Below are 25,425 nucleotides of genomic sequence, written 5' to 3' on the forward strand. Positions count from 1 at the left end.
TACCAAATATTTAAATTTTTACTACCTTTACTATTTTAACTGTGAATAGACCTTGATTTTAATGATATGACTGTATAGAATCTGGCCCTTGTTGTTTAGAGAGAGAGAGTAGTCCTTGGGGGACTACAGGCATGACATGGCCTAAATTGTGCCGATGTGCCTCAAGTCAAAAAATCAAAATCAATCAGAACAATGGATACCAGGTGGGAGGAGGCTTCAGACATTGCCAATGACAGATCTTTATGGAGACAGCTTGACGCCCAGTGCGCGGGAGGACCTAAGTCTAAGTCATTAATTAACTAACTGGTTATTTTGTTTATTAATTCTTGTTTCGTCAGGTGCAAGAAATAATCGTGCAAAATTTGATCTGAAATTGAGTGGAGAGGAACAAGTGTCAGCTAGCCATCACTAGTGTCAGCCATCAGAAATGAGTGGACTCATAAAAAGACAAAAAAAAAAAAATAATCTCCAAATTAATAAAATCACCAAGATTCGAACCCGAGACATCGCGGCTCGGAAGCCACTCAGCCACCACGCACGCCCCCCCCCCCCAGATATGTCATTGCTTACGTTGTTGTCCCCGCCCCCCCCCCCTTTATAAAACGTTACATATCTATCATTGGTTCTCTCTTAACTTCTGCAACGCAGTCATTCAGTTTAAAACTAGAGCAACATTGATTGACATCATGTTTTCAAAGTTATATTTATTTATTTATTGATTGATTGATTTAAGTTGAAACTGAAACTTATAATATTATTTCTGTCTTTGAAACGGATCAGACCTCACGAGCTACAGTCTCTTGTTTCAGGTGCTATTTAGAGACACATGGGCGTCACCCCAACCTCAACTCTTTTGTTTTGACATCGCCCTTGACTTTCATGGTGGTGACTGTGGTTGGTTTGACACGATGGTTTAAGTAGGCTAAGTGTTGGCCAGTCACGCTCAGCTGAGGAGTACAAGAACAACATTACAACAATAATCCAGTGGACTAATAAAAAACTTGTTCCAGAACTTGAACTTAATTATGGAGTGCCTCTGAGAGTTTGGGTCAAACAGTGTAACTCTGGGCTACCTAGTAGGCCTACCTACGCTTTCGGATTCAAACCAAGTTGAAAAAAAACAGATTTTTACTGTGTAGTCTGGGGTTGGCCTGAAGACGTTTGTAAATGACTTCTGTAGCTTTGCATGAGAAACTAAAGAATGGTAACGTCACTATTATCACGTGACACGTTTATGAACCGTGGCCACAAAAAGAAAGCAAACATATACTTAAGTCACCTATGAACCTTGAACTCTCATGAATAATTAATTTCTTTACCTGGCTGTACAAATCATGTACAGTGCTCGTCATTGAGTCCATACTTTGACATTATTTTATACTTATCTCTGACAGTATCTTGTACTTATCTATATGACAGTATCTTATACTTATCTTTCAAAAAGAACCTTTTCCTTTCTTTGATACAATATCTCACTGTAACAATATCTTGTACTTATCTCTGTGGCAGTATCTTGTACTTATCTCTGTGGCAGTATCTTGTACTTATCTCTGTGGCAGTATCTTGTACTTATCTCTGTGGCAGTATCTTGTACTTATCTCTGTGGCAGTATCTTGTACTTATCTCTGTGACAGTATCTTGTACTTATCTCTGTGACAGTATCTTGTACTTATCTCTGTGGCAGTATCTTGTACTTATCTTGTAGAACGTACATTTACCTTTATTTCTGTAACAACACCTTCTATTTATCATTGAATTAATTGAAATAGTCATTTCTACTTATCTTTGAAAAAAGTAATTAGTATTTGTCTTTAAGACAGTACCTAGTACTTATCTTTTCAGGCAGTATTTAGTACTCATCATTTAGACAGTACCTTAAACTTGTTTTTTAGACAGTACCCTGTATGTATTTGTTTTTGAAACAGTACTTTAAGATAGTACCTACACTTATCTTTGGGACAGTACCTTGTACTCATCTTTCAGAACTTCGATGCCCAGTTTGAACGGAATACCCCTGGAGAATGGCAATGAAGTGTCGTCAAAGGTTAGTTGATGTGACCTGGCGCTAGCATCGCTGCGCTTGTAGTCTAAAGTAACAATGTTTTTCTGGAAGTCTACCTGGACACTCAGCGCCACATCGCCCTGTTTGTTCACTAGATACACGCAGAACCTGAAGATAGCACAGACACAAATGTAGTTCTGACACATCACTCAACCATCACACAACCCATCACACAACCCATCACTCAACCTATCACTCAATCCGCCACTTACAATCAGTCACCAATCACTAGTCCACTCAACCACTATTCAACAAATATCAACCTCAGCACTCAACCATTTTGCAGATGTAACTCAATCAATCAAAATCAATCAAACCTATTACTCAACCCTCCTGTCAAAACATCACCCATCACTCGACTCTCCTTCCAAAACATCCCTCACCCGTGACTCTTCTCCCCCAATCCATCTCTTACCCATCACTCAACTCACTAATCATCAATAGCTGTGTATTTTTAGATGACTTTTAAATGTCTAAAAACTGTTACAAACTCCAATGATCTTTTGATATGTGTCTCATAAACTTTCAAATCTTGTGTTTGGTGCTAACCTCATTTAGATAGTAGACACAAGAAGATTACGGTTGAACAATTAGTGCATGCCTTAGAAAGATGGCGTTTGTTAGCACCGAACCTTTGCTTCTAAGTTCAGACTACTCTCTTCATGTTCATGATCTAATGCCACAATGACTTCATTCTACTTAAACTCTTTTAAAATGGGGAGGGGGGGGCTAGCAATATGTTCTACAAGGCCAAGTTAGAAATAGAGTCTTTAAAGAAATGTGTTGTCTAACCAACAAAATATATCCCTCAGTTTCCAATAAGAGAAAAAAAAAAAGAGTCAGAACGAGATCAAGGTTCAAACCAAAACTCTCTCACTCGGCACTTACTCCTCAGCATCTCTGTCCGGTGTTCCAATGTAACTCACTTTCTGGCCAACTTCTAAGGCTGCAGGAATTTCAAACTCCGCCAATTGTTCACATTTAGCATCCTGCAGCAGAGGTACATTTGTGTACTGACAAACAAAATATACAACTCGATTTTAGACAGTGGCGGAGCAACCGTGACGGGAAGGGGCTCATTGCGGCCGAGCCTAGGACTACTAAAGACCCACATAGCTTATTGAAAGAATGATGACTATTAGTTTTGAAGAAGACGTATCAACATTAATGGTTACGACTGTGACACCACTGCTGACACTACTGCTGACACCAGTGCTGACACTACTGCAGACACCAGTGCTGACGCCATTACTGACACTACTGCAGACACCAGTGCTGACGCCACTACTGACACGACTGCAGACACCAGTGCTGACGCCACTTCTGACACTACTGCAGACACCAGTGCTGACGCCTTTGCTGACACGACTGCAGACACCAGTGCTGACGCCACTGCTGACACTACTGCAGACACCAGTGCTGACACTACTGCTGACACTACCGCAGACACCAGTGCTGACGCCTTTGCTGACACGACTGCAGACACCAGTGCTGACGCCACTGCTGACACGACTGCAGACACCAGTGCTGACGCCACTGCTGACACTACTGCAGACACCAGTGCTGACGCCTTTGCTGACACTACTGCAGAAACCAGTGCTGACGCCATTACTGACACTACTGCAGACACCAGTGCTGACGCCACTGCTGACACTACTGCAGACACCAGTGCTGACGCCACTTCTGACACTACTGCAGACACCAGTGCTGACGCCTTTGCTGACACTACTGCAGAAACCAGTGCTGACGCCATTACTGACACTACTGCAGACACCAGTGCTGACGCCACTACTGACACGACTGCAGACACCAGTGCTGACGCCACTTCTGACACTACTACAGACACCAGTGCTGACGCCTTTGCTGACACGACTGCAGACACCAGTGCTGACGCCACTGCAGACACCAGTGCTGACGCCACTGCTGACACGACTGCAGACACCAGTGCTGACGCCACTGCTGACACGACTGCAGACACCAGTGCTGACACTACTGCTGACACTACTGCTACCAAGAAGCTGAAACCGAATCGTAAAAGTTGGTACAAACAATGAAGTCTTTTTGTTAATATATTCAAGATGATCCGATTTCCTTTTGTCGTCTGAGCCTTCAAGTTTTTTTTGTTGGGGGAGGGGGGGGGAGGAGTGGGGGACATCCTATGTCTGAACTCTGACCCATAGGTACGTTTCTACGCCGCTGAATCTAGATCCACTTGTTTTACGTCTCTCTCGCCTGCGTTCAAAATGCCGACATGATCGTCACTGTCATTATTATTACTACTATTATCATTATTACAGCTTTTACCTACTACTACTACTATCATTATTACAGCTTTTACCTACTACTACTAGGCCTACTACTATTATCATTATTACAGCTTTTACCTACTACTACTACTACTATTATCATTATTACAGCTTTTACCTACTGCTACTACTACTATTATCATTATTACAGCTTTTACCTACTACTACTAGGCCTACTACTATTATCATTATTACAGCTTTTACCTACTACTACTACTACTACTACTATTATCATTATTACAGCTTTTACCTGCTACTACTAGGCCTACTACTATTATCATTATTACAGCTTTTACATACTACTACTAGGCCTACTACTATTATCATTATTACAGCTTTTACCTACTGCTACTACTACTCTTATCATTATTACAGCTTTTACCTACTACTACTAGGCCTACTACTATTATCATTATTACAGCTTTTACCTACTACTACTACTACTATTATCATTATTACAGCTTTTACCTACTGCTACTACTATTATCATTATTACAGCTTTTACCTACTACTACTACTATTATCATTATTACAGCTTTTACCTACTACTACTACTACTATTATCATTATTACAGCTTTTACCTACTACTACTACTATTATCATTATTACAGCTTTTACATACTACTACTACTATTATCATTATTACAGCTTTTACCTACTACTACTACTATTATCATTATTACAGCTTTTACCTACTACTACTACTACTATTATCATTATTACAGCTTTTACCTACTGCTACTACTACTATTATCATTATTACAGCTTTTACCTACTACGACTAGGCCTACTACTATTATCATTATTACAGCTTTTACCTACTGCTACTACTACTATTATTATTATTACAGGTTTTACCTACAACTACTAGGCCTACTACTATTATTATTATTACAGCTTTTACCTACTGCTACTACTACTATTATTATTATTACAGCTTTTACCTACAACTACTAGGCCTACTACTATTATTATTATTACAGCTTTTACCTACAACTACTAGGCCTACTACTATTATCATTATTACAGCTTTTACCTACTGCTACTACTACTATTATTATTATTACAGCTTTTACCTACTGCTACTACTACTATTATTATTATTACAGCTTTTACCTACTACTACTACTACTATTATCATTATTACAGCTTTTACCTACTGCTACTACTATTATTATTATTACAGTTTTTACCTACTGCTACTAGGCCTACTACTATTATTATTATTACAGCTTTTACCTACTACTACTACTACTATTATCATTATTACAGCTTCTACCTACTGCTACTACTACTATTATCATTATTACAGCTTTTACCTACTACTACTACTATTATCATTATTACAGCTTTTACCTACTACTACTACTACTATTATTATTACAGCTTTTACCTACTACTACTACTACTATTATCATTATTACAGCTTCTACCTACTGCTACTACTACTATTATCATTATTACAGCTTTTACCTACTACTACTACTATTATCATTATTACAGCTTTTACCTACTACTACTACTACTATTATTATTACAGCTTTTACCTACTACTACTACTACTATTATCATTATTACAGCTTCTACCTACTGCTACTACTACTATTATCATTATTACAGCTTTTACCTACTACTACTACTATTATCATTATTACAGCTTTTACCTACTACTACTACTACTATTATCATTATTACAGCTTTTACCTACTGCTACTACTATTATTATTATTACAGCTTTTACCTACTGCTACTACTATTATTATTATTACAGTTTTTACCTACTGCTACTAGGCCTACTACTATTATTATTATTACAGCTTTTACCTACTACTACTACTACTATTATCATTATTACAGCTTCTACCTACTGCTACTACTACTATTATCATTATTACAGCTTTTACCTACTACTACTACTACTACTATTATCATTATTACAGCTTCTACCTACTGCTACTACTACTATTATCATTATTACAGCTTTTACCTACTACTACTACTATTATCATTATTACAGCTTTTACCTACTACTACTACTACTATTATTATTATTACAGCTTTTACCTACTACTACTACTATTATCATTATTACAGCTTTTACCTACTACTACTACTACTATTATTATTATTACAGCTTTTACCTACTGCTACTACTATTATCATTATTACAGATTTTACCTACTACTACTACTATTATTATTATTACAGCTTTTACCTACTACTACTACTATTATCATTATTACAGCTTTTACCTACTACTACTACTATTATTATTATTACAGCTTTTACCTACTGCTACTACTATTATCATTATTACAGATTTTACCTACTACTACTACTATTATTATTATTACAGCTTTTACCTACTACTACTACTATTATTATTATTACAGCTTTTACCTACTGCTACTACTATTATCATTATTACAGCTTTTACCTACTACTACTACTACTATTATCATTATTACAGCTTTTACCTACTACTACTACTACTATTATTATTATTACAGCTTTTACCTACTGCTACTACTATTATCATTATTACAGCTTTTACCTACTACTACTACTATTATCATTATTACAGCTTTTACCTACTACTATTACTACTATTATTATTATTACAGCTTTTACCTACTACTATTACTACTATTATCATTATTACAGCTTTTATCTACTGCTACTACTATTATTATTATTACAGCTTTTACCTACTGCTACTACTATTATTATTATTACAGCTTTTACCTACTGCTACTACTATTATCATTATTACAGCTTTTACCTACTACTACTACTACTACTACTACTACTATTATGCGACAGGTATGCGAATATATCTATATATATATTATACATCTACAACCTTACAAGATAACAATACCGATGAGCAAGGGAATCTTATTTATGAACTGACCTTTTGTAGACATCCTTGACCTGCAATCTTCACACATAAGGTCATATTTATCGATGATCCTATTAGAATTCGCCTTAAAAAAATACGTTGTGATTTTGTTTGCGTTTATTTGTAAATAGAATCAATATAGTAAAACACTTTCGATCGTCTGTACAAGTTCTATGGGTCACACCACTCCTGGGATTATAAAAACAAGAAAATATTTTCAATAATTTAAAGAAAAAAAAATTATACAAAGTGTAGTTGTATCAGTTTGGATCAGTCATGTAACAGATCTAGACCAATAACATTAAATCTGTGCGATTAGAAATATTTTTACCAATTGTTTTTGTTAAACACTATTTCATGCTTTTAGCTTTCTCACTATGCTATGATCCTTATCATGTATCTGAAAAATGATGAGGGGAGAAAGAAAGAGATATCTGGGTAAATTTTACAGTAATCACTTTTTAAAAGCATTTAGGGGAACGACCTGAATTTGAATTCATAACTCAAGCTATTTACTCTGCTAGTGAAGTGCTTATGAAAATAGAAGATTGTATAGGCCCTATAGTTATCTATTGTTTGTTTCAAACTTACTTTAAAGCGGCGACCTATATATCTATATATCTGTCTATCTATCTATCTATCTATCTATCTATCTATCTATCTATCTATCTATCTATCTATCTATCTATTACGGGTGCACCGGATAGTACTTTTTGATATCCGGCCGGAGCCGGATATGACCGGATAGTAAAATTTGATATTCGGCCGGGGCCGGAGCCGAATACCTAAGTGTCTTGTAAATAGCTTGTATTGCTGAGCATTTTACGAAACTGTTAAATAACATACCTATATTTGTTGGTATTCTTTTTTTTCCTTTTATATACCTTATTGTTTTAAACTCTGTTACTGATTGATTTATTCAAGCTTAACAGTATTTATAAACAAAAATTAATCTGTGTAGCATGTACGAGGCCACCAACCATAAAGGCTGTGTGTTGGAGGGTCAATGTAAAATATGTTAGTATATATTTAACTAGTTACTATTGTAAATCTCTCATCTGGCTTGTATGGTGGTTGGATGTATGTGTTCAAGAATTTCTGACCAACAACTGGTCATCAGACTTGTAATTTTAAGTCCAAAGACTGCTTCTGGTTCTGGTTTCAAGGGCTTAATACTGATAGCTGTTAGTTAATAGTTGGAATCTGAAGCGTAGTAGGTCATATATTTATTAATCCATTTGCGGCAAACGATATTTTATTAACAGCAGGAACATCTATTATACCTACTCATAGCCTGAGCCTTAAATATTGCGAAGCATAGATTTAATTGTAGTCTGTAGGCCTATTATTGATATCTATGTTTAGATCTACTGTTATATAGATCTAAGAAAATCAGGAAAATCAACTATAGAAGAAAAAAAAAACGCATTCACACCCTCCGTACCAAAAAAAAAACATAAATAGACTCTGTGTTCGACTGATAGTAACAATCTGGTCAGATAGACGTAGTGAGCCTACACATGTAGTCCTAATGTAGTGTGTATAGATGATGGTGTTGACCATCACGCGTTTTTGTTCTTGGGCATTCGCAATAGTGTTTAGTGTGCAGTCGAAATAAGATAACACAATGGCATGGTCAGTCAAGCATATAGATAAATTATATCTGTACCTTAGTTATAGAGGTCAAGTGTTTCTTAATATTCCAGCATATTTTTTCTTTGTTTGCTAGATCTAATTGTGGTGTTTTAGATCAATTTATTTTCTGCGATGTTAAATTTTACTGTAAGGTTTTCCTTTATATATTAAGTCAATAGAATTAAACAATGATATTATTTTTCTTTCTAAAAGTTTTAATACAAGGGGAAAAAATACATACACGCACACATGCACATATTTGTTTTATTTTACTGTGCAACGAACGTGTGTTCAGCGCCCTAAATGACATTTCTCTCCAAGTAAACAAACTTAGTCTCATCATCTAGTCACCTCTAGACAGTGTCAATGTTTCTCAACAATCTGCGTTAATCCATTCTGGCTTAAGAATGGTCAATGTCTATCAATACATTGTCATGGATTAAACAAATAAGAAGTTGAGCGTGTTGAGTCTCTTGAGCCTTCCCTTTAAAGATACCCCTGGTCAGTGTCTGTTTGGCTTGTAGTCCAGCCTCCTACTTGAGACTTTAAGTAAACAAACTTATTGTCCCTGCCAATAGTATAAAAGGTGTGGGTTGTGGTCCAGACCCTTGATTGACAACCTATCTCATAATAAACACACTCATACCAGAGTAACCTTATGGAGATTTGGCTTGTAGTCCCGCCCCTAATAAAAATTCTTTTCCAAGTAAACAAACTCAGTTCCCTCATAAGATGTGACCTCTAGAAAGTGTCAACACGTTGACATCTAGCTTAATGTGGTCAGCTGCCTATCTGTGAACTCAATGTTATGGACTAAACAAACAAAAGGAGGTGGGGGTTGCTCATCTCTACCTCTGGAGATATACCCGCACATCTAGACAATCAGCTTGACATAGTTAAGAAATATTACATGGTTACTAGACCACTCAAAGGTCAAGACAAGCTTTTAAAGTGTGCCAGACATCGCTGCTACGTATGTAATACGAATTTATAATGTAAAGTCTAGGCCACCCCCCAATAACAAACCTAGTTCCCTCGTGTGACCTCTAGAGAGTGCTTACGTCCATCGTATCTGACTTGGGTTCACCTGTCAATCAATGAACTCAATGTGATGGGCTAAACAAATAAAAGGGGGAGGGAGATGTTCATCTAGAAATATACCTGGTTACCTTAGAGGTGTGGCTCTTGTAGTCCAGCCCCCCCCCCAATAAAAATTAACTACTAAGTAAACAAACTCAGTTCCCTCGAAAGGTGTGACTACTAGAGAGTGTCAATACGCTGACATTAAACCTACGTCCATCGTATTTAACTTGTGGTTACCTGCCTATAAATTAGCTCAATGTGATGGACTAAACAAACAAAAGGGGGTGGGAGTTGTTCATCTCTACCTCTGGAGATATACCCACACAGCTAGACAGACGTCTGGTCAGCATGACGTAGTCAAGGAATGTAGCATTTTAACATGTTAACTAACTTACTCAAAGGTCAAGACAAATTGAAAAAAATGCCAGCCATTGCTGCTCTGTATGTAAAGCGCATTTATGATGTAAAGTTTCATCTCTATTTATATTAAGTTATTAACATGCCTTGTCTTTATAATAAACGATGTTTGGTGCATATTCATAATGGCTCTATTTTAAGCACATTATTTTGTTTTCATATAAGCATTAATACATTCTATAACAGACAGTAATGGAACGAGGTCCACTTTATGCATATTAATTAGGTGTATTTTTTATTATCCGGTTTACTATCCGGTAGTGATATCCGACCGGAGCCGAATAGCACCGGATAGTAAAAAATACCGGATATTCGGCAGAAGCCGGAGCCGGAGGGACTATCCGGTGCACCCCTACTATCTATCTATCTATCTATCTGTCTGTCTGTCTGTCTGTCTGTCTGTCTATATATCTATCTATCTATATTTACAATTCGTTGGAAATCCAGATTCACGTAAAGAATGCTCATTAAAGGCTAAAACGTTTAGTACTAGAAACAAACTATTTTCAGAGATTGCAGACAGCAGTTTCCTCACGAAGTCAAGGGGTTTGTTGGGGCGCTGTAAGCTCCCCGAGGGCGGCTCGTTCTGAGCTTCGGAAATTCATTTTCCTGGCGTCTATAACACATTTTATTCCTCATTGTAAGAAGAGCGCATGTCGAGGGTTAAATTTAAAACAGATGGCACGTGATTAATAAGTAAATTAAGGGTACTAAAGAAGCAGGCCACACTGGCCAATCTTGTTATACAAGTGACAGTCGAGGTACATATAGCGTCTAGAACAGGTGTGAGATCATCGTAAGATCGTCTTTGAGTTAAGTAGGTTGTCTTATAGCGGGCATTTTTTGTGTGTGTGACGCAAAAGTCGTCAACATAACGACGTATTGTTTTTTCCTTTATAACCCGAATCCTAAGCCTAACCAAACCCAAATCATGCAACACACTGTCCTCCTTTAAAGAAAGCGTCTTTTATGCTCTGGTCTTAGTAGTTCAAGGATGCAAATACAGTCTTATAATTTATAACAAATGGATATTTACATTCTACTATAGTAGAACTATAGAACTAAACTAAACTCTTAGATAATTTAAAGTCTACTTAGTCATTGGTCTGGTGTAATCAGGAACACACGTTCCCTACATTAAACCTAATGGAACTAGCATATGAATAAGAAATGATTATTTTATCTTATATAATACAGACGTTACTTCAAAAAAAAAAAATGTGTATACGTCCTACGTGTGACTCAGTAGGCTACTTTAATGTGAGTCTTCTATCCTGGAGAGTCTCTAATTAATATGCACGACTAGATTGACATATAGATGTAGTCATTGTAGTCTAGATCTAAATTATATAGACCTACGTAGGATGTAAGTAGCTTCTTCTTTGTTGTCTTTGACGACTCAACCTGTTTTTATCTCTGGTTTTCTGTATTTTATAGAATTATTGAACTAGATCTAGTATAATTAAGTTGTGATTTCTACAATGTTACTTTTTTTTCAGGAAAATGTTTTGAAGAAAAAAACACCTTTCTAGATCTATCTTAGACTAGCTTACTTTTAAAACTTCCTTTTTGAGTATCTAAGTGATTGTTTATATTTTGTTTTGTTATTTTCAGACACAAAATTTATTTTTTAATGAGCATTTATAAACATTGAAATATATATAGGTCAGTGTGTATAGGGATTTTTAAAAAATTGCATCTCTGTTATCAAATAAACTTTTAAAAGTTCATGTTCTTGAAAATTTGCTTGTATTATAACCAGCGTCAAAGATCTACAACAGATTTTATTTAGATACAAAACTCAGATGTTTACATCTACTTAGCTAATACAACAGCATTCTTAGACTCTTGATCAGCCGGGTATGAGTTTCTCGACCAGGTCTCAGAAAAAAAAATTTAGACTGGGTGAAATTATCTGCAGCTTTAAAACTAAGGCGAGATTAACAAGAGATATTCAAAGTATAGACCTACTTTCTGCGAGATGAAGTTACCAGGACGTCGTATCCGCTGACTTTCCAGTACTAATTGAAATCAATACAAAACAAACAATGATGGTCTCTATGTAGGTGTCTATGCTACGATCACAAACTTATTTAGTATACTAGACTGAAAACCGGAAATAAATTCTTATCCGAGACTGATCGATTCACAGACCTATATATATATATATATTTATGTGCGTATTTAAGCGCTAAGGGGAGTCGTCCCAATAAATCTTAGAAAAGTAATGATCTTTAGTTTTCAAAGTTTAGAAATAATGCAAAATCATTTCTCAGATATTCACGCAAATATATGAAACAAAGTCATTTCCTGTTTGTTTCCATTGAGATAATGTTACAAAATCCTAGATCGAAATAATTTATGTTGATTTAAATCATCTTACGTACATTTAAATATTACCTAGATCTTTCTACATTATGTATCTAAAATTTGCAAAATAATAATTATGAGACGAGAGTACTCTCTTTTTTGATGTTCAATTACTAGATCTAGATCTAAAAATTAAATTATATGTTACATAGGCTAGGATTGAAAAAAAACAAAAACTTTACCTCTTTTGACTACTTTACAAAACAACGCCTTGATCCAACTTTTTAAAAAAATTTCGCGACATTTTTTGTAGTGTTAAAAAGTCTCCATGTCCAGTCTAGATATAGTATATATAAGTCTATGGCTACGACCTTATGAAAGGCTTTTATTTGTTTCTTTTACGTTTTGCGTGTTCCTTCAGAAGTGAACATTCTTACATCCTAGCTGTCTAAAGAATAAATGACTATTATAGGATGGAGTTGACGTTTCTAGTGTCTGTAGCATGTGTTGTGCCGATGGCGTTAATGAGCCTTGGCGACTGGAACTACTTACATGTGTTTGATAGTGACATGTAGAATAAAGTAAAGGCCGCGGGATACACTTTTAACTGCAAAAAAAATCTACTTCTGAGGTCAGACGTAGAGGCAATAAAAAAAACCTAAACCGACAACCTGCAGACAACAGAGTTAAGTTAGTGCTGGATGTGACAGACTATGTTGATCGAATACGCCTTCGTCTTGTGGGGAATCGCGGTGGGCAGGGCTTGAACCCGGAGCCATTGAGATAATAGTCTAGATTGCATACTAGAATGCAATGGCACTGTTCTACTAAAGGTATTATGCAATCTCTGTTTAAAGTCAATAAGCTGACTATGTGAATAAGCGAAACGTTGATTTTTAAACCAGTAGGCCTATGTGCAGCGTTTCAAGAACTTTTTACTAACAACAAAAGCTATCTCGACTACACTAATGAAATGTTCCAAAGTATCTTCTCTTATATAAATTACAGACGTTACAACAAAACAGAACATAATTATGTCCTACTCATTTCATGTGTCAATCTGGTCATGCATGTTAATCAATGACTTTAACTCCTTGATTTTTCTGTCTGATTCAGGCAACACATTCCATGCTCTAATGGCACTAGGAAAAGGAAAAAAGAAAACTTGTTCGAATTTATCTTAGTCTTTCTGAGACTGATTATTTTATTAGGTTTTGTTTTCGTATTTGTAAACTATGGTTCCGCTTTTTACGTAGCCTATCATTGTTAGTTCACTATTAATTCTTCTGTCCTGAAGTGCCTCTAAATTTAGAGATTCTACTGGTTGTGTTACTGTAATCGTGAATATCCGTTTGTTATAGATCTCACTGCTCTATTTGAGTTCTATTATTTTATGTTTACTTGAGATGAGGGCGTCCCAAACCAAGGTTAAATAGCAGTGTTTTCTTTTTTTTTTTGATTTGTTACAATTTCTTTCAATAAGCCCTAACGCCTATTGTTAATGTAAATCTCATATGTACGCAAGTCTAAGAGTTATAACTAACCAGTTTACAATACACTAAGTGAGTTACCGGAGTGAATTAATGTGTCATTTATTTATTTATTTATATTTTATTTGAAATTTTAATCCTAATAATTGTCATTTTTCTGGTAGAAGAGTAGTAGGTTTATAACAACAAATCAAGGGCTTAAGTAGATCGCCACTGATCTGAGATTGATGGTAGAACCTCCAGTCTTTTTATTTGCTCACTATTATTAAAACAGAATTATGTCAGCATGATAAAGTCAAAGAATTAAAAAGAAAGGGGAGAAAACTAAAATATTTGTTTCAAAATATAAAAAATTATTTATTGCGTCCCTTTGACTGCCCAACGCATCGTAAAAACAATGTCATAATGAACAAGAGTAGGCCTACTTGCCCCTGGTATTGGGTTTCTACATTATATAGATAGATTAAAAAAGAAAGAGCTATCTTCTAATATATAAAGCACAAGGTAAGGCGTATGTGTGTATGTATGTATGTATGTATGTTTCGTATAGAAATCAAAACCGTTTGACCAATCTTGATAAAACTTCACATAAATGTTCCTTAGGTCATGGCAGAGACCGTAATGTATCTTTAATGTCCTACCACCACCGGGGGACCCTAAAAATAAAAGAAAATACCTAAATAATGTATCTCTATTAAAGAGTGAAACGTTTAGACAAATCGGGTAAAGCCGGCCCGCAGGCCGTGGGTCATATTCGGATAGTATTTAATAAACAACAATTGATACTTAGCTGGACCCAATTGTCTATAACTAAAGTTTTTATTTCATGCTTTACAAGTACTCAACGTGACCACCACCAGCGGCACAGAGTGGCACCTTCGACATAGGGGTCACGGAGGTCACGCACAGAGAACATCAAGCCGACTGCCGTGTGAACATTCATACCTACCGCACTTCAGAATGTCCCCGTCCAATTGTGTTAACTGCCATCAGTTGTTCAATCTTTCATGTCCTGGATATTTACTGGCAACAGTGGAACAAATACTTGGTCTTGAACTTTTCTCCCTATCCCCCCCCCCCCCCCCCCCCCCACCAGGAAAAAGTCGCTGCACTGTGAAAATGGCTTTTTTTTTTTCACAAACTCAAGCAGACCAAAACGCCTTCTGCTGTGGAGTCATGATTTTCTTACAAATACAAATTGAAATCAACCCTCAGTTGAGCAAAGATAACTTCTGCATCAAATGATCACTAATTCAATTTGATCCTTGACTTTTCTTTTTAATAGAATGAATAGTGCGCTTTGATTACACACACACACAAAAAACAACTCTTAGTTATCGGCCCGTTCAACCCCTTTTAGCGGCCCCCGAAATAAAAACAAACGCTATTAGTTTTGTGTAGTCTGTCTGTCCGTTCGCCCGTCCGTCCGTCCGTCCGGTTTAGATCTCGTAAACTATAAAAGATATTGAAAATCCGATATCATGATATTTTAGACCTTTCAAAGTTCTGATGCATCGGCTACTTTTTTCTTTTCTGAAAGCGAAAATTTAATTTTTAAAATCTACAGTGCCAGCCGTTTTTTCTTTAAAATATGCCATTTTTTACATCTATTAATAGTAACAAAAACGGGAGGCTATTTAGTAAGGGAGATGACTATTTATCATATTACTAACACATTTATGCAAACGGTTTTAGATTTTTTGATGAAAAATTTTTTTTCACATATGTATTGCTAAGTTAAATAAGTTCTGTCATACTAACTACTACATTTACAAAAGAAATGTTTACTTTTTTTTAAAGAGAATAAATCTATTTAGTATGTAGGCCTATATAATTGTAACATAATTTAAAACAACAATTAATAAGTAGTTTCTCATATTATCGCGTGAACAATTGTGTAGCATTGTATGTATGAAACACTGAACTAAAGGTTTTTTTTTCCTTGAGGCTTTCAATAAGTGATTGACCCTTAACAAAACAATTAGATCAATTACATAATCATTATATGACATCAGCTAGACCAGGTTCACATCTAACTTTACCTTAACTTTCACTTATTCCTTGGTATGCTCGACCGTTGGGGCACCACACAAGATCTGTCAACCTTCTTTCTCTATTCTTCTCAGTCATTTGTCTTTGATAGAATTTTATTCTGATATTCTTTCTGAAAATATTGAAACCTGCCTTTTTACTTGCCTGGGTGGACCACTTCAAGGGCCGATTTTGAGTTTGTGTTCCCACACATAGGCCTACTGTCTTTTTAAAACCCTGTTAACTTTTTGAAGCGCTCTTTTTACTACGACTAAAAGGCCTTTTGAAGCTCAGAACACATCAGAACATTAGGCGCTCCAGCTAGCAATTACATCACTACAAAACATTATTTTCAAAAAAAAAAAAAAAAAGGACTACCTTTATTGAACATCTATTTCTTAAATTTGTATTCTAAACAGTTTAAATATCAAAGAAAATGCGTTATTATTTTTCTTTTTTTCTTTGTCATTCCCTGGTGTCATGTGGCCTGGGTACGCTATTCTGCCTCAACGTGGCACTTGGGTGGAAACAATCATTTGAGGAAGTGATTAGGCTAAATGAATAGCAAAACAAAACTACTGTGGGAGTGTCCACGGGAATGCGAGAGCTTTCCCATTGCACGGTGTGGAGTTGAAAGAGAGCTTCCATGTCCCTGTCGATAATTTATGCGCCGTTCATCAAGGGACCGTTACACTAATGGCAAGTCCTGCACGGTTAGCTTGGTAGGCTACAACATAGGAAAATGGCGGAGGTACCCGGTGCACTCGGTGTCCGGCCATGCATTCTAGTCCATGCGCCCAGAGTGCCAGATATGTCGTAAATGGCAATGCTTTACATAAGCATTGACTTGGATCTCTTCCAGACAGAACGGTTGTTCAACCAGGTTTACACGCCTAGAGCTGGAAGAGACTTCGGCTCAGCTCTTTTGACAATCAAACGGTGTCTTGTAGTGTGGGGTGCGAGAAGAAATCTGGTAGGCTGCAGAGTTTGGTCGCAGACCTGTCACGAGAATGTTATTAACAATTCATTCCACTGCTTCACCCTAAGCAATAGAGCTTTTCTACTTACCCTGATAACCTCAGTTCGGATCAATGAATTCGTTAAGTGTTTGACTGAAGTAAGATTTCTGTTTATAATTAGGCCTACTCTAAGTGTGTGTGTGTGTGAATGTTTTAAACCAAATTTAGAGTTAATATTGCCACCAAGAAGCTACATCTAGACTAAGACAGTTTAAAATGGTTATTATATTGAATATGTCGCAATAAGTGGGGCAATAAGTCACGTGATATCAGGGCCGGAGTTAAGTAGGTGGAGGCCCCTACATTTTTCGGAAAGCTTGACTACAATTAACTTATTCATAGATGTAGCTAGATAAATCAATCATCATCAACCAATCCTAAAGCTTGACTACAATTAACTTATTCATAGATGTAGCTAGATAAATCATCATCAACCAATCCTAAAGCTTGACTACAATTAACTTATTCATAGATGTAGCTAGATAAATCATCATCAACCAATCCTAAAGCTTGACTACAATTAACTTATTCATAGATGTAGCTAGATAAATCATCATCAAGCAATCCTAAAGCTTGACTACAATTAACTTATTCATAGATGTAGCTAGATAAATCATCATCAACCAATCCTAAAGCTTGACTACAATTAACTTATTCATAGATGTAGCTAGATAAATCATCATCAACCAATCCTAAAGCTTGACTACAATTAACTTATTCATAGATGTAGCTAGATAAATCATCATCAACCAATCCTAAAGCTTGACTACAATTAACTTATTCATAGATGTAGCTAGATAAATAAATCATCATCAAGCAATCCTAAAGCTTGACTACAATTAACTTATTCATAGATGTAGCTAGATAAATAAATCATCATCAACCAATCCTAAAGCTTGAATACAATTAACTTATTCATAGATGTAGCTAGATAAATAAATCATAAAAAATCAATCCTAAAGCTTCACTACAATGAACTTATTCATAGATGTAGCTAGATAAATCATCATCAATCAATCCTAAAGCTTGAATACAATTAACTTATTCATAGATGTAGCTAGATAAATCATCATCAATCAATTCTAAAGCTCTGAGGAAGTTGTGACAGTGTTCAAAGCAAAAGTTTCACACTTCTCTCAATTTGAAGATGTCTAGATCAGTATATCAAAAGATTCAGGTTGTACAACCAACTTTTAGGTATAGAAATTCCAAATAACCAGACTTGTAAAAAATTTTACCCTGCCCACAGTCATTTCCTGCTGCATCATGTTTGAGCTAGGACATAAAAGGAACAACCTAAACTTTGAAAACTAAACAAGTAGACTACAACAAAAGAAGTTTGATCATTTTATTGTCACAGAGAAAAATGTACTATAATGCTGTGAGGTATAAAGCAGATCCATTAAATATAAACATTTCTAAAGCAGATCCATTAAATATAAGTTCATCAGTCTGTGATCATAAACAGAGGTTACATGAAAAAATAAAACAATGCTGTACAATATTGAACAGACAATATCATTTTATGTTTTTTTTTAAATAGTATATATACATATATATATATATATATATATATATATATATATATATATATATATTCTTTTCATGTTAATATGATCAAAAAAATGTTCAAACTTTTACCAACAGTGTTTATTTGATAATCAAATGACTAGACAGCTCTACAGCTCAGGGGGAAAAAAAAGCCAACAAAAAGAAAAACAAAGTAAATAAATTTCAGTAGAAAAAAAATATTTAAAAAATGAAAATGATTTCAAATAATATCACAGTTTGTTTTTTTCAGTTGATCCAAGGTCAAAAATAAAATGAAAATGAGATCTACACCAACATAATTTTAAAGTTTGGACCAGATAGATATCACTTGTAGTGTTTGACTCAATGTCATCAAGAACAAGTATAAAAGTCAAACTAAAACTTCTTGGGTGTCATAGAGTCAATAATTGAATCTATATTAAAATTCTAATGAGACATAACTTTTGTCAAATGATGTTTAGTTAGGTTGTAAACAATTGAGTCATTTGAAATGTCCCAAAAAAAAATTAAATTGTTAAATACTTGAATTGTTTTATTTCTTTGATAGACATTGTAATATCATTTTAGCAATAGCCTTTGTATATATTTTAACAGATGAATCATTCTTATAGAATTGCCATTTCATATACAATATTTTTTTTAAAGTTTATGGGCACTTTTAGAAGTCAAAACAATGTTATGTTATAGGCCCTGGAATATAATATTTGTTACAATTATATTTGCCACTTTAAAGATTTGATGCCAAACACCTTAAAATAAACTGGGAATTTGTTATGACTGTGACAATACAATAATGACTAGAACAAAAAATGAGATAATCAAAAGTATTTAGCATTTAGTAACAGCACTGACTAGCTAAAATTTAAAAGCGTTTTCAATATTTGATTGAACTCATTAACTACAAATATTTATCAATAGCCATTAAATAGGGTGCCTTATTCCACAGGTTAATAGGACTACTAATATTGTGAATACCATCTACAATATTCAAATAGTGAACCATTTGGCCTACGTAGTAACATAAAACAACTAGCTCTATGTCCAAGTTCCAAACATCAATACAGGTCAGCCAGGTACAATCTGGACACTATTGGAAGCGGACATGTGTCAGCTTGACATCACCAGTAACAATTAAATGATTGATTTCATTGATTGGCTGGAGTCTGTGATTGAACTCAATGAAATGAGCATTGTTGACAGCAACCTGAAAACATGACAAGACATAAAAAAGGATATAGTAGATCTATATAGTTATTAGTTTAAAGCAGTATGAAGAGTACCCTTTTTTGTTAGATATACAAAATTTAAAAATTAATAAAATATTTAAAAGATAAAAAGAAATACTTTTGTAACTAAGTTATGCATAACAAGGATGTATCTATAAAATCAGTTGTCTATGATATAGTAAGAAGCAAGCCTCTCATTCCACCAGCAGGAATACCTCAACATGTTTACATTTATTACACAATGGCACCTTGTTGCTGGAAACACTCTCAGTTTAAACAATAGGTTGTTCAACCAAAATATATTTCATTTGTAAATGTCTCTGAACCCTTTGAGATATTCGAACCTTAGCATCGGGGGCAAGCAATTAACACTGGTAAAATGCTCAAGCTGATGAAGGCTCAATGATGTGCTATGATATTTGATTATTTCACTATAATATATGAATTTTAATCTTTAAGTCTGGGTCTGATAAGAAATTGGTGAACAGAAGGAGACAAGGAAGACGATGAGAATGACTATTGAACTAAACAAGGATAAATATGTTTATATTTTGATATTTATTTATGACATTTAATTCTTACATATACATGTTTAGTTTTATACTAGAAGAGGAGATGAAAAAAAATGCATAGGGAAGGCTTCCTTGACCTTCGCTAGACTCAGGTCAAGAGTTTGGGGAAACCAGAAGCTCACTACAGTGACTAAAATGGAAGTCTACAAGGCATGTGTTATGAGTATGCTACTGTTAAGAAGTGAATTGTGGACCACCTATGCAAAGCAAGAGAGAAAACTTAACTCATTCTATTTGCGATGTCTCCGAAGGATCTTGAAAATCACATGGAAAGAAAGAGTGTGCAATAATGAGATCCTTGCGCGAATAGGTATTCCCAGCATCTTTACAGTCCTCAGAAAACACTGCCTGCGCTGGCTTGGACATTTTCACCAGATGGAGGACAATCGCATCCCGAAAGTCATTTTATATGGACAACTTGCAACTGGCTGAAGAAAAACTGGTCGCTCCACCTCCGTTACAAGGACATAATAAAACGGGACCTCAAATCAGTGAACATCAATACTGACCATTGGAAAGACATAGCTCTAGATTGCACTAGATGGAGAAAGACAGTGACCAAGAAAGCTATGGACAGCAAAAAAACATGGGCCTCAGCTCTGGAAGAAAAGCATACCATGCGAAAAATGGCCAGCTCCTCTAACACCAAAGCGAAAGCCACCTTAACCTGCGATATCTGAGGGCAGGAGTGTCTGTCTAAAACAGGGCTCTGCAGCTATGTGAAAAAGTGTGCGAGATGAACCATAGTCGCTCTATGACTGAAGGAGACCAACCATACACAAGTACATCATATCTGGTCATAATGGTATTACATTATTTCTAGCAGGATAAATATTTTTGGTGTTCAAACACATATTTTATGGACCAGAATTGATTTATGAAAAAGAATTGAGTTACCACTATACTATATGTAGTAATATAAGCAAATGACTGATGCCCACAAGTATAGCATTCTTACCTTGAAACAGTTTGGCTCAACCAAGATCATTAAATCAAAATTTGTGTTAGGAGCAAATGGAAAAACTGGAGTTGTCTTTTCTTCTGGTCCCCATGATCCACCTTTCTTGTGTGTTCTCACAACAACATTTTTGTCAGAGCCGTAGGCGAGACGCACATCAAAATGTAGTCCATAGTCATGGTTCTCAGAACTCCCAGTGGTCAGGTTGATGGAGAATCTGTTAAGTAAGACATTGTGCTGGCATAAACATTTTATAGGTATATTTATAGGCTGCTACAAAATCCATATTGTATTGCAACTTATTTTTTTGTGTGAAATTACTTGCTTTGAAAAGATGGGGTTACTTTCAGGGAGTAACTTTGGATAGCCCTGATGGTGACCTATTTTCTTTTAAAATAATATCAATTATGTTAAATTATACAATAAAATTAAAAAGTTACATTAGTTTAACTCTACCCCTGCTTGCAGATTTTTGTTTGTCCCATAAAACTCTATGTTTTTTAATAATTCACACTGAAAGAATTAAAATGTCTGAGCAAACAAGATTTGATAATGTTATGATCAGTAGAGTACCCAAAGGAGTCCTGGTGTGGGCAGCATTAATATTGACCTCAATGGCAACTCCTTCAGTGGCATATTTGTTATTAAAATGTTAAAAATAAAAACAATTAGTATTTTTTTGCTTATGTAATTAGATATTCATCAAAAAGGATTTTTTGAAGGATCAGCTTTAGTTCAGCAGCTATAAATGATTATTTTAATTCCTAGAAGACAAAATTTGAGTAACAGATTTCCCAAAAGCAATTATTCAATATTTTTAAAAATCTTTTTTTTTTTTTCATTTATAAGCATTATTTTAAACTTGCTTGGAAAAACAAAACAAAACAAAAAAAAGCAAATCAGAATCAGGAACCAACCTTTGTGCATTAGCATTAGGTACTCCACTGATATAGATCATTTTGCTTGGATGCAGACCACCAGGTATAGCAGTAGTGAAGGGCACAGCCTGTAGATTCAAAAATGTTCCACAAACATAAATAAATTAATGAAATAATCCTTTGAATACTATTCAAAATTTTTAGTATTGAAAGCTAAGAGATTTCCTTCCTTTTTTTTTGTTTAGTTAGTAATAATGTGTTTTTTTTGTAAATTTTAAAAAACTGTATTTCATTAATAAAATTTGTTATAAAAATGATGATTATGTTTTACAAAAAATATAATTATAAAAAAGTAATGAATAGAAATATCAATTTTACATTTTTTTTTAAAAAGATAGTTGGATATTTTGTATTTTAAAATAAAATTTTAAGCGATTTAAACTAAATCCAACTTTATTTTTTATTTGTCGCTTAAATTATTAGAAATAAAAGTGTTGTCAACTCTTACTTACAGGATTGATAATAGGTGCTCCTATCTGTGGGGGCTAAAGACACAAAGACATTAGACGTGTATTTAATATATTTCAATCAGATTAATTATTTAGCACACAACAAATAGCAACAAACAATAGCAACAACAAATAGCAATAACAAATAGCAATAACAAATAGCAATAACAAATAGCAATAACAAATAGCAATGCTGATTGAAAAATAAAAGTTTTATTAACTGAGCTTATAAGAGCATTTCTTTTACCTATATATACTATAAAATAGCAAAATAAAAGTTTTTGTTTTTATACCATTAGATCATCTATGTTGTTTTAAAAAGTACATTTAAATCACTAAAACTTCATTAGTGCAAGTTTCTTGTACAAGAGAAAAATGTGCATAGGTCAGATAAGTTAAAATAAAGAGGCCCAGTATGGATGTCCTCAGTTGTAACAGGTTCATTTTTCTTACTAATGATATCTCTTATGATCATCTTTAGACAAAAAATTAATACTCATTTTTTTCTCATGTTGCACCACCTGTGTTCCCAGCATGAGCCTCCAATATTACCTGATGTCAAAGATTCCATATCACATTACTTGAGTTTTAGTTTATCTTAGTTTATAATCTAGAGTTGCCAGTAATCATCAATAAAATGCTAGACAATATTGTCCACCCTCACTTTTAGCAGTGGGAACTTTTTGTAATTAAGTGTATAACAATTTTCTTTTTTCAGTTCTGGTCAGTACCTATTGTCTTTTTATTATCAATACGTCAAGCTGCATTTATCACTCAGAACTTGAATTAGCAGAAAAGGTTATAAGTTTAAATTGCTTGATGTTTACAACTCAAACAGCTTATTAGATTTTGAACTGGACTCCTTAATGTAGCAGCCATACATTCTTCCTTGCATAACCCCATGGCTATAAACAGCTAATTATATTTTGAAGAACTTAGCAATACATCTCTATAATATTATCTGAACTTAACTTACTAGTACAGGATAAGCTGTGTAGGGTGCAAACTGTTGACATACAATATGAAAAAAAACAAACTAGTTCATTTGCAATTAAAATAAATGTTACAATTATTTGATACATATACATACAAATTATGACCATTATTATTACCATTAAATATTACATTTCTTATAGTATTTATTTTCCACACATTGTTCTTATGATTTCATTAATAATAAAATTATTGTTATTAAAATAGAATATAAAAAAAAACTTACTTGTGGAATTTGATAGTTGAAATTTGGCTGAAAATAAAAAAATGACAACAATAAATTAAGAATCTAATATTTCTAATCATAATATAGTTTACCTAAAATGTTTCATTAAAATATATTTCGCCAGTTTCCAATGCATTCCCCAATTTTCCTTATTAACAATAATACAAAGCCAATTTAAAGATGCAATTATTATGACTTTATAATTTTATTTTTGAAGGAATGTCTAAAGCTTTAAAAATATAATCTGAATATATAATTCTCTTCATGGCTCAGGGACACCAAGGAATGGAAAGATCACTCTTTTATTTTTGCAAGTCGGATGGTCTAGAGTTACCCCACGTAATTTTAGAGGCAAAAAAAAAAAGAGGGGGGGGGGAGAGAACAAGTACTATTCACCCGTCACTAAATAGCAGGGCCGGACTTAACCATTGTGACTAAGAAGTCATGAAAAGAGAACAAGTTACTGGAGCTAGCCCCAGTGTTCAAAATACTTTATCGCTTAACCAGGGCAGACAATTGCATAATATATAGAACAATAAAAACAACACAAGACACAGATATTTTACAAAGAAAATTAGATGAATTACAAAAAATGGGAATCAAATTGGAGCATGTCTTTCCTCCCAGAAAAAATGTGAGTTGTTAAGCGTAACAAAAAAAACTAAAACAAATTAACTCCACTTATCTTATTCATGGCAAACCAGTAACACAGACTAAAAACTCAAAATACCTAGGTGTTATAATAAATGAAAAACTGTCATTTAATCCACATATTGATAAAACTATAAAAAAAAATTTAAAAAACCATAACGGTTTATTAAAAGAAATTTCCATAAATCAAATAAGAACATAAAACTAAAATGTTATTAACCTTGGTTAGGCAAATAATATAATATGCATCCTCCATTTGGGACCCCTCAACTCAAGAAAACATTAAGAAACTAGAACAGACACAAAATAGAGCAGTGAGATTCATAACAAACGAATATTTACTTTTGACTACAATAACACCTTTAGTAAAATCACTAAATTTAGAAAGCCTTCAAGACAGAAGACTCAAAAGTAAAGTATCAATTATACATAAAACACTGAACCATAATCTTCAAATACAAGAACAAAATTAATAAAATACTCTGAAAGACACAAAGATAAAGGCACATTCCTTGTCCCCTATGCTAGGACAAATTTGTACAAATACTCCTTCTTCCCTAGTGCTATTAGAGCATGGAATGGGTTGCCTGAGCTAGCCAGGAAAA

At 34.4% G+C, this 25,425-nt stretch overlaps 2 protein-coding genes across 7 annotated transcripts in view; both read right to left on the minus strand.

Annotated features, from left to right (window-relative positions):
• Nucleotides 1–678: 678 nt before the first annotated feature.
• On the minus strand, nt 679–12,557 carry LOC106071296 (galectin-10-like). 4 transcript variants are annotated; one of them, XM_013231373.2, is made up of 5 exons: nt 12,378–12,557; nt 7,284–7,460; nt 2,951–3,051; nt 1,966–2,170; nt 679–947 (listed from the first exon to the last, which is right to left on the minus strand). In XM_013231373.2, exons 2-5 carry the CDS (start codon nt 7,326–7,328, stop codon nt 834–836), a joined length of 465 nt encoding a protein of 154 aa, XP_013086827.2. In that variant the 5' UTR covers nt 7,329–7,460; nt 12,378–12,557; the 3' UTR covers nt 679–833. The 4 variants fall into 4 exon arrangements, with proteins under 4 accessions (XP_013086827.2, XP_013086829.2, XP_055880851.1 ...); XM_013231375.2 differs by lacking the exon at nt 12,378–12,557 and adding an exon at nt 11,960–12,004; XM_056024876.1 differs by lacking the exon at nt 12,378–12,557 and adding an exon at nt 11,811–11,953.
• A 6,033-nt stretch (nt 12,558–18,590) lies between these two features.
• LOC106071297 (galectin-6-like) overlaps nt 18,591–25,425 on the minus strand; it is a 37,236-nt gene continuing 30,401 nt past the window's right edge. For all 3 annotated transcript variants that reach the window (XM_056024296.1, XM_056024298.1, XM_056024297.1), the window contains exons 8-13: nt 24,170–24,196; nt 23,927–23,956; nt 22,954–22,986; nt 22,481–22,569; nt 21,564–21,780; nt 18,591–20,011 (exon numbers count right to left, since the gene is read on the minus strand). In XM_056024296.1, coding sequence (XP_055880271.1) covers nt 19,895–20,011; nt 21,564–21,780; nt 22,481–22,569; nt 22,954–22,986; nt 23,927–23,956; nt 24,170–24,196 — 513 coding nt within the window. In that variant the 3' untranslated portion in view covers nt 18,591–19,894. The remainder of the gene's footprint in view (nt 20,012–21,563; nt 21,781–22,480; nt 22,570–22,953; nt 22,987–23,926; nt 23,957–24,169; nt 24,197–25,425) is intronic.

The sequence above is a fragment of the Biomphalaria glabrata genome, chromosome 3, assembly GCF_947242115.1.
Source record: "Biomphalaria glabrata chromosome 3, xgBioGlab47.1, whole genome shotgun sequence".
Classification (NCBI taxonomy): Eukaryota; Metazoa; Mollusca; class Gastropoda; family Planorbidae; genus Biomphalaria; species Biomphalaria glabrata.